At 44.0% G+C, this 16,642-nt stretch overlaps 1 protein-coding gene across 1 annotated transcript in view; it reads right to left on the bottom strand.

Annotated features, from left to right (window-relative positions):
- The window catches only part of DNAH14 (dynein axonemal heavy chain 14), a 451,367-nt gene that overhangs the window by 71,756 nt on the left and 362,969 nt on the right, over window positions 1-16,642 (bottom strand). Inside the window, 5 exon segments of the mRNA XM_065401478.1 lie at window positions 5,102-5,223; window positions 5,936-6,166; window positions 6,448-6,663; window positions 7,271-7,411; window positions 8,276-8,371. Coding sequence (XP_065257550.1) covers window positions 5,102-5,223; window positions 5,936-6,166; window positions 6,448-6,663; window positions 7,271-7,411; window positions 8,276-8,371 — 806 coding nt within the window.

Here is a 16,642-nt window from a genome sequence, read left to right as displayed (position 1 = left end):
CAGTGCCTTCTGAATATTCTGTATTCAGATTGTACTTCTCAAAAAACAAAACAAAAACACACCTTGACAGAGGCAGATTTTTCTCAAATGTTTACTGTTCATTCTCAGATTTCTACTCATGGTGGGTTTCAAACTTCAAAGTTGCTAGAATGTGAATTTAACAAAATGCTATTTTTTCCCTGGGGTCTGTATCTTGCTGAAATGACCTACATTTGCATAGCTAACCCTACCCCCTAAACTGATAATCTGTGTAAGCATGCAGGTTTTAGAGCATTTAGAAGAGTTGTCCTTTACACAGGAAGGGCTTCCCAACCTTAGCTAAAGAAGAGCTAGCACTTCATTATAATATTCTATGAAATTATAGGGAGAATGGAGCAGAGGGGCTCTACACATCCATCAGCAGTACAGCAGGCTCAGAGGGGTGTTAAGTGGCTCATTAATTTCAATGAGATTCTCAGTTGAACGAATAAACAATGCAGATAAATACAGCCTAAAACAATGGCTCTGAGAAGTATGACCCCCCCCACCCTCATTCATGTCAGTGGGTGTTCCCTTCCTTCCTCCCCAGTGCTGGAGAATTTCTGATATGCATCAAGCATAATTGTTCTCAGCTCCTTACCCCAGTGTCAGCACTGTGTTTTGGGGGTATGCTCTGAGCAACATGTCTGTTCTAAGCTCCCCATCCACAGGGGCAGGGCTTTCCCAGGTTCTGGCTCATATGTGGGGGTTAGGGAGAGGGGCTCAGATCCCCTTAGAAGGACAAGGCATCCCAGATCACCTGAGGGGAATAGGAAATGGGGCTCAAGAACCTCCAGAACAGTTAGCCCCCTCCAGAACCTGGCTCACGAGGGGGACATGGAAGCGAGGTCAAACCCCACACATGGGCAGGGAACCCCAGATCCCAGCTCACATGGGGGATAGGGAGAGTAGCTCAGAACATCCCACTCCCCAAATAGGCAAGCCTCCTCCAGAAGCTGGCTCACATGTGGAGGGGCAGAGAAAGGGGTCATACCCCTGTAGATGAGTTGGGGAGGGTCCCAGATTGTGGCACACATACGGGAGAGAATGTGGGGCTGACAGGTGCCCCTGCCCCTATCCTCTCCCCACATTCTTCTTCCCAGTGTCCCAAGCCCTCCTCCATTCCCTAGGGCATCATTTCAGATTTTGGTAGGTGGGGAGGGGGGGCAACTTTAACCATGATACCAAAGGCTACTTAGGCACCTGAAAACTCTAGGTTTTTTTTTTGCAGATAACAACTTAGAAATTAGCTGATAGGAGTATTGTATCTAATTCCTATATAAAAAAAGAAGATTTAATAAATATTAGACCCACTCAGCTCTAATACTAATATCAGGACCGGCTTTAGGCCGATTCAGCCGATTCGGCTGAATTGGGCCCCGCACCAAGAGGGCCCCGCGCCACAGCTCTCCACCCCACCCCCAGCTCACTTCCCCCTCGTCCCCTCCCCTGAACGCTCCGCCCCCTGCTCCTCCCCCGCCCCTGCTTCCCGCGAATCAGAGGTTCGCGGGAAGTCTGAAAAGAAGCAGGGGCGGGCAGGCAGCACCTGGTAAGCTGAGTCAGGGGTGTGGGAGGGGGACGTGAGAAGCGCTCCGGTGAGGCGCGGCGCGGCGCGGCCCAGTCCGGCCCCGGCCGAGCAGCTCCGGCCCCAGCAGCTCCGCCGGCCCCGGTTCTGGCCGAGCGCGCCGGCCCGGCCCGCTCGGCTCGGCTCCGTCCCGGCCCCCGCGGCTTGGCTCGGGTCCAGCCCAGGCCCCGCAGCTCGGCTCGGCTCCGGCCCCCGCAACTCAGCTCGGGCCCGGCCTGGCCCGGCCCAGCCCCCGCGGCTCAGCTCGGGCCCGGCCCCCGCGGCTCGGCTCGGCTCAGGCCCGGCCCCCCGGCTCGGTTTGGGCCCGGCCCGGCCCCCCGGCCCGGCTCGGATCCGGCCCGTGTCCGGCCCCCCGGCTCGGGTCCGGTTCGGCTCGGGCCTGGCCCCCCGGCTCAGCTCCAGCCCGGCCCCCCGGCTCAGCTCCAGCCCGGCCCCGGCTGGAGCTCCGGCCAGAGCGCAGCCCGATTCCTGGGGGCGGGGCTTGCGGCAAGCCACGCCCCCAGGAATCGGGCCCCGCTCTTGCTAAAGCCGGCCCTGACTAATATGTTCTCACATCTTGTGTCAAGTCACTTAAGGAACACTAGTTAGGTTTAAAATTTTAATGTATATTCTTTGTTACTAACTCTTGAATACAACAACTGAAACAATTGTAGAAAAAACTAGATTACTTTCTATCATTTTTTTGCAGTTCATCAAGCTTGGACTAGATCATTTAACTTTGGAAACTTCCTACTATGACAAGGCCCCATGAGTTTATGCTGCACCTGCCTGGGGCTCTAGAGGTGTTACCTCACTACAAATAATACACTAGAAAATAACCTTAGATAGAAGTGAAACTGACATTTCAAGTCACTTTCACAGTATTGCCAATCCCAAATGTTCAAAAATCATGAATCAGGCTCACCAAAAATCATGTGATTGGTTTTAAAACCATAAGACTATGTAAAAATAACAGATTTGGGGTTCTTTTTATTTGCCTTCTGCTGTCAACCATGGCATCCATCCTGGGACTGTTTGCTAGAGTCTCAGAGAACTGGCTGCTTTGGTTTTGCTCCCATCTATCAAAGTCCTCTATATTGCAGCATGCAGCAGAGAGAGAGGCTGGTCTGCTGGATAGAGAGCTAGCCCTGAAAGACCTGGGTTCTACTTCCCCCCAATGGACTTCTTCTCTGACCCCAGATCAGTGCTTTAAGGACAGACTTTCAAAGGTTTTTAGGCACCCAAAGATGCAGCTAGGCATCTAATGGGGTTTACAAAGCACCTAACCTTCTAAGTGCATTTGAAAAAACTCACTAGGTGCTTAAATACCTTTGAAAATCTGGTCTTTTGTCTGTGTGTGCCTCGGTGCCACATCTGTACAATGGGGATAAGATTGCTCTACCTCACCAAGGGGTGGGGAGGAGAGGAGAAATAGGTTAGACATTGTGAGGTGCAAGCTCAAATACTATGGTGATGGGGCCACATAAGTACCACAGGTAGAGTGGGAACTTCTCTATACACTGCTAGCCCTTCCCTGGGTTTGACCCCTTCTTTTCACCTATGCCCCCAAAACCTCCCCCTTTTCTGAATGCAACCTAGGCTCAGTGCTTTGGTGTATTTTTTCTGAGTCCCCTGTGTTCTCTCTAAAACAACCCCTCCTCCTCCCTCTCTCCTGTCCACAGAGGGATTCCTCTTTTACAGGCTAAACTTCCACATCCTTAATTTAATCACCAGCCCTTTCTTATCTTAATCACCCTGCCTCTGTTTGCAAACAAAATACTGACTCCCTGCCCCAGGGGCACCTCTCCTCTGTAGAACTTACATTTCACACTAATGCTGTTCTGTTGTTAAGAGCTCCGCCAGGGAACTTGCACACCTCCTGTATGAAACTGGGGGAAGGGGGAGCTACCGCCCTCCCCTGCCCCCCCTAATTGGTATCCTTGCCCAATCCCCATCACCAGATCCCACAACCCCCTCCCCCATTATCACCCACACCTTCACCTCTATTCGCCCTCCCCTCCCAACAAGCATGTGCTTGTGTAGTTTATTTTCTTTTCCAAAAATAGTTTTAGCACCTCTGAATATTCTACTGTATTCACTTTACATTTTCCCCAAAGTAAATAAAAATAAATCCTTTTGTCAGAGGCAGATTACTCTCAGGATATGTCTATACTGCAATTAAAAACCTATGGCTGGTCCGTGCCAGCTGACTTGGGCTTGCAGAGCTCAGGCTAAGGGGCTGTTTAACTGCGGTGTAGAGGTGGACCACACCTCACAGGGTCCCAGAGCCTGAGCTCCAGCCCAAGGCCAAACATCTACACTGTAATTAAGCAGCCCCTTAGCCCAAGCTCTGCAACCCACGAGCCTGTGTCAGCTGGCCCGGCCCACCACAGGTATTTAATTGCAGTGAAGATATACCCTCAGTGCCTGGGGCAATGCTCAGATTCAATAACATATCTCAGAGCCACACAGGTCCTGTAACACAGAGATAATTTTCCAAATATTGTAGTTAGCCTCTCTCTTCACATGTCCAGTGTGATCCATTAGGAGTGTAAATAGGTGCATGAGCCTTAGAACTGCTTGGCGCATGCCTAACTGGAGAAGCAAACCCTACTTCAAATAATATTTTCCCCAAAAAGCTGGTGGGTGCCATGCACTCTGTTGAGATAATCTTTGAGCATAACACTAGTGTGATGATCTGAGCCCTGGTTTGATCTCTACCTGTGAACAAAAAGTGTCAGAATGTGTTTTCCGGGGGCTGTATCTTGGGAACAACTTGGTCAAATGGCCCCAATTTTGGATCACTAACAGAACTCTGTGCCCCATGAGGAACACCAAATTTCATGGCAATCCTAGTAACCATGTGGATTTAGAGCACTTAAAGTCAAGCTTTCAACAGAAAGCTGGTCTTAAGTTTAACACTCTGAAAAATCAGGGCCTAGGTATCTCAGATTGGGGACCCAAAATTAGTGGTTACTTTTGACCTTAATGTCTCTGTGCCTCAATACCCCATCTGTAAAATGGGGATAATACCACTCACTTTCACAGAGGTGTTGTTAAAATGAATTATTTAATGTTTGTGAAGCAATCACATACCACAATGATAAGCACCATAGAAAAGACCATGGAGAAACCAATAATTCTGTCTTCAGAGCAGAGTTTGAATAGTGTGCAGTAAATAAGGTATGTGGCACACAATCAACAACAAAGAGAAAAAAAAATATTGAATAGCTACTCATTAAGTGAGCACTATCCATGCTCTTACTGAATGAAGCAGGGGTTCTGAGGAAAAAATAATATGTGATCATATAAATCAATACAGTATCATCATGGACACGCACAAGGAAGTTGAATTAAGATTGCACAGGCAACCTTAATTCTGGCATTTTCTAACTTTTGAGCACTTTACTTTGCTACTTTAATAATGTTCTTAAAATGCATTTTGAGAGTGTAGTTTAATATATAGTACAACCTAATACAATAGTAGTTAGAAAAATTGTCATTGATGAGGACAGTTACCTAAAGTTGTGGTTGTATTCAATTTCAGCATCTCCAATCCTGATGAAGTCTTTACCTCCTCTACTGTAGATTTCCTTTCTTAAGATTGGCTTTAAATTTGAATCCAAAGTTTCAGCAAGATCCTAAAACCCATAAATATATTGTCTACATTGCAATCATTATGGTTAATTAATAAGCTCAAATAATTATTTAGCTTTGTGAGTTCAAAATCAGATATACACCTTGCGTTTTATCATTAAATTTAATTTCTGGAAGGATATTCATATCCCCTGTGCCCAGCCGGGAACTCTCCTTAAAGAGGGACCCAGGGACAGTGGGTACTAGAGATGCCCTGTCAGTGAGACTCCATTAGAATCATGCTGCCTAGCAATGCAAGTGTGGGGGTGGCAAGGACACAGAGCTAGTGCAGAAGCATAGGTCCTCAGCGCAGATGGCTCTGGCCTTCTGATCCCATAGGAATCCATGTAGCTGTCTGAGACTTTCTTGTATGTATGTGGTTTTATCGAAAAACTGTCAGTGCTTATGGCCAGTTCTCCACACCAGTTTTAACGCAGTGCAATTCCACTGACATCACTGGAGTTACTACTAATTTACATCAGTGTCAGTGAGGAGAATCAGGTTCCTAGAGTTTTAGACAGATGTTTATTATTAAATTTAAATAAATAAAACTACAAAGTAGTTCCATCACTTCCATCGCTCTCCTACTCTTATACCTTTGACAAGGGAAATTAACATTCAAACGCACTCTATTCTTCTTACATTTATAGTTTTCTGATGGATTTTTTTTCCTTGTTATTTACTCAGAACCCCCCCCCCCAAATTAAACTAAACTACCTGTAGCAGAATGGAGTCTCCAATTCGCATGGCATTTTCTAAAGTTCTTAAGTAATTGGAATCAGAAGCATGAATTTGTCGTAGCCTGTCTCTCTCCATTTGACAAATCCATTTGTAAGCCTGTTTCTGTGGATCAATTAGTAAAGGCCATCGTTGTCCTTTCTTAACAAGGATAGCATTCTCAATGGAGTACTGGTCGAGAGGCAAACCTTCATTTTGCCATTTACTGACCTAGAAAAGTTTCAATTTTCAATATTTTTACATTTTTGACAATCCTTGTTATTTCATGGATACAATGTTTACAATTAACTACATATAAAGACATAAACAAGGTGATGCAACAAAACACAACACTCTATATTGTAAATAATCTCAGTAAAATACTTGGACCTCTGAATTTTACTCTTAGTAAATCAAGTTTGGAATCAAGTGTTCTGAAAGGGGGAAGTCCTGATAAAGCCTTCGATGTAAAAAAATCAGCTATGCCGCTCACCATCTGCTCATATTATTACCTCATTTTTTTCTGTCATAGCTGTTATTAGGGAATAATTTGGAGACACGGGAATGATATTCTCATTACACAATCTCAGACATTCATTTATTAGCTGCTGACGATATTCTGCTGATAACACTCCGCTGTAGATGATGCATGCTGCTGAAACAAGGGCATCACCCATAATACCTTGCAGCCTTTTGTCCAGGTTATTAACTGATTCTTTCCATCGCTCCTAACACAACCAAATGAAATATTATCATTTACAATAAAATGTACCTGTTTTTAAATGTATGTAAATATGCATTTTTAATAATGTAGTATCAAAGTTTACTGTTTACAATTATGTGGAATAGGAATCGGGAGTGTAATTAAAGTGACGGTTGCAACTCTGGACCAAGGAAAGGAATCATTACTGCAGCACCTCAAAACCTATTAATCATAATAGGGAAGGCTTCCTCCTGCCCTTCAGAACAAGTCATTTCTGCCCTGCAGTACAAGGGATTGGAAATACTGTTGTATCTGCTGGAGGGAGGAAACTAAGGTGCAGCTGTTGAAAGGTCGGAAGATTGGTTTTATCGGGAAAGAATAATCCTCAGAAAGACAGTTCTCTTCTTCTGCCCAGGGCCGGGATCTAGTTATTAAACTGGACAGGCCAGCACAAAAAACCACAACACCATGGTAAGCCATATGATAATGTGGGAGAGGGGAAGCACTATCTGAAAAGGGGAGGCAGCTTCCCACCCCTGAAAAATGTAAATGAAGTAAAACTCCTATGACGCTCTTATGCTTGAATGTTCTGAGGCCAAAAAGTGGACAGTACAAAAAATGAAAGGCAATACCATCTCATCCGCCAGAGCTGTGCTTAATATAGATGCTCTGTGTAGACGCTGAGTTGCCAGTTGCTTTCGAGTTGCTAGTATTTCTTTCTGGGCTATGCTCTCTTGATAGCTTGCCTCTAAATTCTGTTCATGTTCTTCAATCTAATAATCAATTGGCAGATAATAGATCAAGGTTTTTATTTTTTATTTTGACTAAGGGGTGCCTGCCTGCCATTTATTAGACTTAATAGACCTACTTCATTGCTTCTATTACTATGTGTGCTACCAATGTAACAGGCTTGAGCTTATTTAAGAAAGTAAGAGCTTACACTGTAGTGATTGACAGTTGTTTCACATTGCATTGCTCTAAAACTCAGTCTTCTCATTATGCGCTGTCTGACAATAATATGGCAATCCACAAATGGCAAATGATCACAGCAATTTAGAGGCTAAGTCACCTCTAGTCTTTACCCTCTCTGAAGTATAGGCACAACACAAATTTCTATTGTTCATTTTCAAGTGGGCCTTTCCTACATTTTGGAGCAACATTTTCCCTTGGTACTGAAATTGTTCTTTTGGGGTTATTTATTACTACCAATTACTTTTCTGTTGTTTAACACTTTCTGCATTAATAAGTCCTCCTCCCACTCCCACTGTAAAGTCCAGTGTCCCAAATTTGAGCTGTAGCTGGTTGAGAGGAATGAAGCAAACCAGGAGGCATTGGAAGCTATTTCTCTGAAGAAATCACTATTTTCTAGGCTTTGCTGAAGTTTGATTAAAGGCCTGATCTTGCAGTCCTAGTGCAGGTAAAGCTCCCATTGAAGAAAATGAGACATCAGACAGGAGTTCCACAGTCTTAGGATTGTAGGATTGGGCCCCAACTCTCCAGTAAAGAAGTGTGTCCCCCTTCTGAAGCTTTTAAAATAAAAATAACTTGTACAAGTTTTAGTAGGGTCTAAGAAAAATATGAATATTTACATGCTTCAATAACTAAGCAATAACATATAATAATGAGAAATGTCTCACCAAGGCCAAACTTCTTTGTTTTTCATCCAGTTTTTGATGGGCAAGTCTTAGTACTTCCTGAGCTTCTGTAACCCGGATTTGTTTTGGCTTCATCAACTAGATAAAAATATGTATCACAGACTACACTTCACTTTGAATGAAGAAAATGTATACACTGTGTTAAATACCACCTACATATTTTGAATTTATTCAAAAAGCTGAAAAATGACTTTTCCCAACACACACCTTTCTCCTGCGGTCCCCCTGGTAAATATTTTTAAAACTGGGCATCCAAAGTTAGGCTAACTGAAATACTAATGGTTATCAGTTAGTTGGTAATGGTATTGGTTGCTAATATTTGTATTGATATGAAAGAAAAATCTGCTGGTCAGCTTATTTCCTAATGCAGACCTAGGCAAGTATAAACTACATTTTCCCATTTCTTCACTGTACCCTCTTTGTTTAGCTTGTAGACATAAGCAAATACCTACCTTGACATCATAAGGCCATGTTTATTAACCTAGGTGCATATTACTGAAAAAGCTCTCCAAGAAAAATAAACTTCAGCTCTTATAGTATAGTTATATAATGACATATTTAGCTCAAGTCATAAAAAATGTGGCAACTGTACTTTCTAACAGGACTGAAAAGTCAGTATTAAAAGTGAATCAAAAGGATGTCCAAATCAAACAAGTGACTGCCTAAATCTTTCATTCTGTGCATAAATTATATTAAATTCATTGCAACTCTGTGCTATCACTCCATACACTCTTTCATGAGTATATGCCTCCTTTTGATTTGTATTATTACTAGCTGCATTTGATTGTTTTGTCTGCCTTTCTGGGGTTTTCATTCAGTCTGTAAAATGCCAATTGTGTTGTAATAAACACATATTATTAGAAGTTACTGATTAACCAAAGTATCTGTTTGGTTTCTAATTCAGATAGTTCATCAAGGTAAGAATAACTTTCTCTCTAAAATTTTCACATATTTCTCATACTATTTTAAGACATGCGTAAAATAAAATCACATAAACACAAATGTAAGTTCCATGACTTATTTTTTCAGTATAAATGAAAATATTTACATATGTAGAATGCAAACTCCAAATACTCAAAACATGCGTCAGGACAACAAAAATCAGTTGATTGTATTAAAAATCCTGAAATTTTTAAAATAATAGATTTGGAGTTCTTTATTTTCTCTCTGTTATGAGTCTTTAGGGTTTATATTTTCAAACTTTTCTCTGCAACCATGAGGGCTAGAGGCTTACTCTTTAAAAATTAAAATTGAGATTCTCAGGTAATTAGATGACTCCTGGAGTTGGCACCTCAAGAAAAACACCAAGATATTGGGGGACTCAGTATAAAATCATAAGAGTTGGCAACTAAGGCATCATGGTAGAAATAGGTCATTGGAGAGATAATTAGGATAGGGCCTTAAAGATAAGACAAGAATCGAGCCTGATGTGGATTAGAAGGGGGAGTACAATGGATGGATGAATAGATGTGGGGGTAACATATCAAGAGGCCAGAAAGAGGAACTGACCTTCTGGTAAAATAAGGATTTCAGTTTTGGCCATGTTAAGGTTGAGCTAATGGTAAGAGATCCAGGAGGAGATGTCAGACTTGCAGAGACATGGGTCTGGATGGAGGGAGGCAGTGAAGAATGTACAGGCAGATTTCAGAGTCATCAGCAAACAGATGGTAGATTAAGATGTAAGAGGACAAAATCAGCCAAGAGAATCCAGAGGAAGAAGAGGAGAGGACTGAGGAAAGACCCCTGTGGGATGTGCATAAGGAGTATAAAAGGGTATGAGGTTGACCCATTGAAAGAGATGCTGAAGGAATAGTATGAGTGGCATATGGAGAACTGAGAGACGACAATATCAGAAAAATCAAGGGAGGGAAGAATGTCTAGCAGGAGGGGAGTGACTATAGTGTCAAGATTAGGAGAGATGTCAACATAGGCGTGCGCACAGGCTGTGCCGTGTGTGCCCCGGCACACCCTAATGCCCTGATCTCCGGCTGGGAAGGCTGCTCCTCCCCCCTCCCCTCCTCAGCTGTTTGCCGGGCAGGCTCAAATCAACTGCTTCCTGCCTCCCTGCTCCGGCAGGGGCTGAGTGAGTCTCACACCAAAAAAAAAAAAAAGCCTTAGGGTTAGGTGTGGGCGGGAGTGCGGGGCTATCAGCAGCAGCACAGCCAGCCCCTGCTTGCCTAGGGCTGCCCCGCACCTCTTGGGCTGGTGGCCATGGCGTCCACGTGTATGGCTGCTCCCTGCCAGCCAGGCTCCACTCCACCCCCAGAAGGCAACAGGTGACCCAAGGGAGCCCAGCTAGGCTAGGGCTGGGTGCAGTGGGAGAAGCTCCAGATACCGGCAGGAGCCATGCGGGGGTGGGGGAAGAGAAGCCCCAGACAGGGCTGGAGCCATGTGGGGGGAGGGAGTGGGGGTGGAGGAGAAGCCTGGACCCTGGCAGGAGCTGCACTGGGGGGGGGGGGAAGGGAAGAAGCCCGGACCCCGGCAGGAGCTGCCTGGGGGGAGAGGGGAGAAGAGGAGAAGCCTGGACCCCGGCAGGAGCTGCACTGGGGCGGGGGAGAAGCCCGGACCCTGGCAGGAGCTGCACTGGAGTGGGGGAGGGGGGGCAGAGGAGCCACACTGGGGCAGGGAGGAGAAGCCCTGGACCCTGGCAGAAGATGTGGGGTTGAAGTCCCCGTCTCGGGAGCCCCAGCCACCCTAGTGGCAAAAGTTGCAGGGCTGAAGCCCTGACCCCACTCTGTGTGGAGCTGGCCTGAGTCCCTCTCCCATCCCACCTGTGGAGCTGGGGCTGCATGCTTCTGCGGGGCAGTGTTTGGCTCCGCGGGGAGGCTAGGACCCACATCTCATGGTAAGGAGTCCAGGGCTAGGGGGGTTGGATTAGGGGTGGGGGCAGTCAGGGGACAGGGAGCAAGGAAGGTCCTGGGGGGGGGCAATTGGGGGGGGGTCTTTGGAGGCAGTGGTCAGGGGACAAGGAGCTGGGGGGGTTGGAGGAGTCAGGAGTTCTGGGGGGGCTGTCAGGAGGCAGGGGTTGGAGAGGGGTTAGGGGAGGCAGGGAGCAGAGGGGGTTGTATGGGTCAGGAGTTCTGGGGGGGGCCTGTCAGGGGGTGGGGAGCGGTTGGATAGGCGTGGCAGTCCTGGGGGTCTGTCTAGGGGCAGGGATGTGGATAAGGGTTGGGGCAGTCAGGGGACAGGTGGGGGTAGGGTCCTAGGGGGGCAGTCAGGAGACAAGGAGCAGGGAGGCTTAGATAGGGGGAGGGGTTCTGGGGGGCATTTAAGGGCAGGGGTCCCAGGAGGTGGTAGTCAGGGGACAAGGAGCAGGGGGGGGTTGGGGGTTCTGAGGGGGGCAGTCAGGGGGCGGGAAGTAGGAAGGAGTGGATGGGGGCAGGATGGGGGTGGGGCGCGGGCAGGGTCGGGCTCCCTGGGTGCACACCCTAATGAAATGGGCTGCGCACGCCTATGGATGTCAAGGTGGAGGATGTAGTATTGTTTCCAAGATTTGGGCAGGAACAGGTCACTAGAAACCTTAAGAAGAGTAGTTCCAATAGAGTGAAGAGGAATTAGAGAAAGGGAACTTAAAGCAGCAGTTGTGTATGGTGAGCTTGATGAGTTTACAGCTGAAAAGAGTTGAAAATTGGAAAGGGAGGAGACAGGACTGACCATGTCATAACTATAAAGGGAAGGGTAACAGCTCTCCTGTGTACAGTACTATAAAATCCCTCCTGGCCAGAGACTCCAAAATCCTTTTACCTGTAAAGGGTTAAGAAGCTCGGGTAACCTGGCTGACACCTGACCCAAAGGACCAATAAGGGGACAAGATACTTTCAAATCTTGGGGGGGGGGGAAAGGCTTTGGTGTGCTCTTTGTTTTAAGGGGTTGTTCGCTCTTGGGACTGAGAGGGACCAGACATCAATCCAGGTTCTCCCCATCTTTCTAAACAAGTCTCTCATATTTCAAACTTGTAAGTAAAAAGCCAGGCAAGGCGTCTTAGTTTTACTTTGTTTTCTCAACTTGTAAATGTACCTTTTACTAGAGTGTTTATCTTTGTTTGCTGTACTTTGAACCTAAGACAGAGGGGGGTCCTCTGAGCTCTTTAAGTTTGATTACCCTGTAAAGTTATTTTCCATACTGATTTTATAGAGATGATTTTTACCTTTTTCTTTAATTAAAAGCCTTCTTTTTAAGAACCTGATTGATTTTTCCTTGTTTTAAGATCCAAGGGGGTTTGGATCTGTATTCACCAGGAGTTGGTGAAAGGAAGGAGGGGGGAAGGGTCAATTTCTCCTTGTTTTAAGATCCAAGGAGTTTGGATCTGTATTCACCAGGGAATTGGTGAAAAGTTTCTCAAAGCTTCCCAGGGAAGGGAATGGTGGCAGCGGACCAGAACTAAGCTGGTAGTTAAGCTTAGAAGTCCTCATGCAGGCCCCCACACTTGTACCCTAAAGTTCAAAGTGGGGATACAGCCTTGACAGACCATTTATGAGAAATCAGGGATACTGATGGATTGAAGTTTGGAGAAGGTCTATATGGCAAGACTAGAGAGCAAGAGGGTGAGTGATGTTAAATTAGATGAGGTCAAAGAATGGGAACTTAATGGTGGAGAGATCAAAGAGAGCAGTTTTTAGTGAAGCCAAACTTGAGAGTGACCTCTTTGGTGTGTGAGGAAACTTCAAATGATCCAGGAGATTAAGGAACCACATACCAATGAGATCAGAGGGACACTTAGGAAATGAAGTAAGAGTAGGAGAGGAGTCTGGGGGTTCTAGAAGTTTGATAGATACTTCTCAAACATATATTCAATTCTTACTAAACGCGAAAACAAATTTTACTTGACAAATGTCATCTACTGAGCTGCATTTACCATTTTTCTATTTCAGCTATTAAAGATGTCTTCTTGCACAATAATCCATGGTCATGTGACTGTAACATGAAATCTTTTATTCATTGATTCTCCCAGACCAAAGTTAACTTATCTCCTTTTGAAGATCTAAGGTGTAATTCTCTGGCAGAAAATAAAGACAAAGCACTTCATACACGTAGGGAAGAGGATTTCAAATGCAAAGCCAAATTCTGAATTGTGAGCAGTGTCAGAAGATAATGCAGTTGCAATACATATGTATTAGTTTTAATATAATTTATTCATCTTAATTAATATGTTTTAATTCCAATATCCCCTTCACCACAGTGAGGATCTGAAAGCAAAGAGCTCTAAGTGTTCCTGTCAGTGGCTGTCTCCTCAGGTGCTTCTACCTGTCCTGTTCTTCTACTCCTAACACTTCTGCTTAGTTTCTACCCTTGCTCCTTGATTTTATGTGAACCCTAGAGCCTTGTCCAACTTTAATTCCCTAGTAACTGCTTCTCCCACTCCACTCCTTTTTCTTCCAATTACCCTAATCTAATCTCCCCATACACTTCTCTTACTTCCCCATCTGACCCTTTTCCTGGCCCCCAGGCTGTGCCTATCAAATAACTTCCTTCCCACACAGACTGGCTTCACCTCTCATCTAACCCTCCATGACCATTCCACCTAAAACTCCCTACATCCTGGCTCTATTCTCCATTTGGGTCTGGATGCTCCACTTCAGCTCCTGCTCCATCTGTTTTCCTGCCTCTAGCCACTAGCTACATACCAAACAGAATACCTGGTGAGATTCCCTTTTCTGAACATCAATTTATGAGAGGGTTAAATAAAAGGTGGTTTCTTACATTATTAAAGAATGAAAAAGGAATTAAAAATTATCATTCTCCATGTACACATACTCAACATCCCCAGAAATAGGGGCCTTGAGAGGAAGATTCCACAAACTTTTCCTGATGAAGATCTTCCCACATGGTTTCATTGGGAGGCAGGGTTTGAATCTCTGAAACTTACTGTAGGTGTGGACTAGACAGTAGGCAGGCTTTGTGTCTCACCTCAACTTCTTGGGAACATGGACCCAATGGAGCTGCAATGTCAGGGATTTCCCTGGTTGCAGATGCCCTGAGACCTTATTTAGAGGCTATATTACTTCTCCTGCCAAATTAACAGAGGCCTGGAATATGGACAATGCACATCATTCCCTAGAGCTGGGCCTGCTCAACTGCCTGTTTCCTCCAACCATGCAGATCTCTAGATGGACAGTCTTCCATGTAGTGCAATGGAAATGGAACTGCCTTCAGAATAGGGTTGGGGATCCTCACACAGTTGGGATAAGACAGGACCCAACTGCTTGTATTACATTTTCTGTGTATGTATTTGAATATGTATGTATTACACAGACACTGAATATACACACACAATTATTGTGCTGTCCTTATGAGATAACTGTTGAAATATTTAATCCCAATAAATATATTGTACATTCTCTTTTCACGCCATGTATATATTTCTAAAATGGAAATATTATTAGGTCTGTCGATTAATCGCAGTTAACTCACATGATTAACTCAAAAAAATTAATCGTGAGTAATCGCACTGTTGAACAATAGAATACCAATTGAAATGTATTAAATATTTTGGATGTTTTTCTACATTTTCAAATATATTGATTTAAATTACAACAAGTGTACAGTGCTCACTTTGTATTATTTTTATTACAAATATTTGCACTGTAAAAATGATAAAACCAATAGTATTTTTCAATTTACCTCATACAAGTACTGTAGTGCAATCTCTTTATCGTGAAAGTGCAACTAACAAATGTAGATTTTGTTGTTGTTACATAACTGCACTCAAAAATAAAACAATGTAAAACTTTAGAGTCTACAAGTCCACTCAGCCCTACTTCTTGTGCAGCCAATCACTCAGACAAACAAGTTTGTTTACATTTACAGGAGATAATGCTTACCACTTCTTATTTACAATGTCACCTGAAAGAGAGAACAGACATTTGGATGGCACGTTTGTAGCTGGCATTGCAAGGTATTTTTGTGCCAGATATGCTAAACATTCATATGTCCCTTCATGCTTTGGTCACCATTCCAGAGGACATGCTTCCATGCTGATGATGCTCGTCAAAAAAATAACGCGTTAATTAAATTTGTGACTGAACTCCTGGGGGGAGAACTGTATGTCTCCTGCTCTCTGTTTTACCTGCATTCTGCCATATATTTCATATTACAGCAGTCTCAGATGATGACCCAGCATGTTGTTCGTTTTAAGAACACTTTCACTGCAGATTTGACAAAACGCAAAGAAAGTACCAATGTCAGATTTCTAAAGATAGCTACAGCAGTAGACCCATGATTTAAGAATCTGAAGTGCCTTCCAAAATCTGAGAGGGACGAGGTGTGGAGCATGCTTTCAGAAGTCTTAAAAGAGCAACACTCCGATGCGGAAACTACAGAACCTGAACCACCAAAAAAAAAGAAAATGAACCTTCTTCTGGTGACATCTGACTCAGATGATGAAAATGAACATGCGTTGGTCTGCACTGCTTTGGATCGTTATCGAGCAGAACCCATCATCAGCATGGTATGTCCTCTGGAATGGTGGTCGAAGCACAAAGGGACATATGAATGTTTAGCGCATTTGGGACGTAAATACCTTGCAACGCTGGCTATGCAGTGCCATGCAAACGCCTGTTCTCACTTTCAGGTGATATTGTAAACAAGAAGCAGGCAGCATTATCTCCTGCAAATATAAACAAACTTGTTTGTCTGAGTGATTGGCTGAACAAGAACTAGGACTGAGTGGACTTGTAGGTTCTAAAGTTTTATATTGTTTTATTTTTTAATGGAATGATTTTTGTACATAACTCTACATTTGTAAGTTCAACTTTCATGATAAAGAGCTTGCACTACAATACTTGAATTAAGTGAATTGAAAAATACTATTGCTTTTATTTTTACAGTGCAAATATTTATAATAAAAAATAATAAGTGAGCTCTGTACACTTTGTATTCTGTTATAATTGAAATCAATATATTTGAAAATGTGGAAAACTACCATTTATATAAATATTTTTGCATTTCTATTAACAGCGCGATTAATTGTGCGATTAATCGTGATTAAATTTTTAATCACTTGACAGACCTAAATATTATCGGTTATGTTATCATATATATTGAGTTTAGTCAAACTAAACATGCTGTAACTAATTAAACTACCCTAGTCTACTGAATCAACTGTTTATGCCAGGTGAATTTTATTTAAGAACATAACTATATTGTGCAAAACACTCTTACAGCTAAATTCAAGGCTCAGATGGCACACAACACACGCCCAAAAATGGCCTGAGTGGAATCATAAGGTGTAATTTTTGTGTCCCACTCCCCAAATCTTGCAGAGTTCACACCTCACAGGTCCTCTGCAGCTGGAGCTATGGAGAGTAATATTCCAGGGTGGGACCTGGGGTCAGGACCCTATATTTTAGA

Source organism: Emys orbicularis, chromosome 3, assembly GCF_028017835.1.
Source record: "Emys orbicularis isolate rEmyOrb1 chromosome 3, rEmyOrb1.hap1, whole genome shotgun sequence".
Lineage (NCBI taxonomy): Eukaryota > Metazoa > Chordata > Testudines > Emydidae > Emys > Emys orbicularis.
The sequence above is the reverse complement of the archived record's forward strand: the minus strand, read 5'-3'. Positions and strand labels throughout refer to the sequence as shown.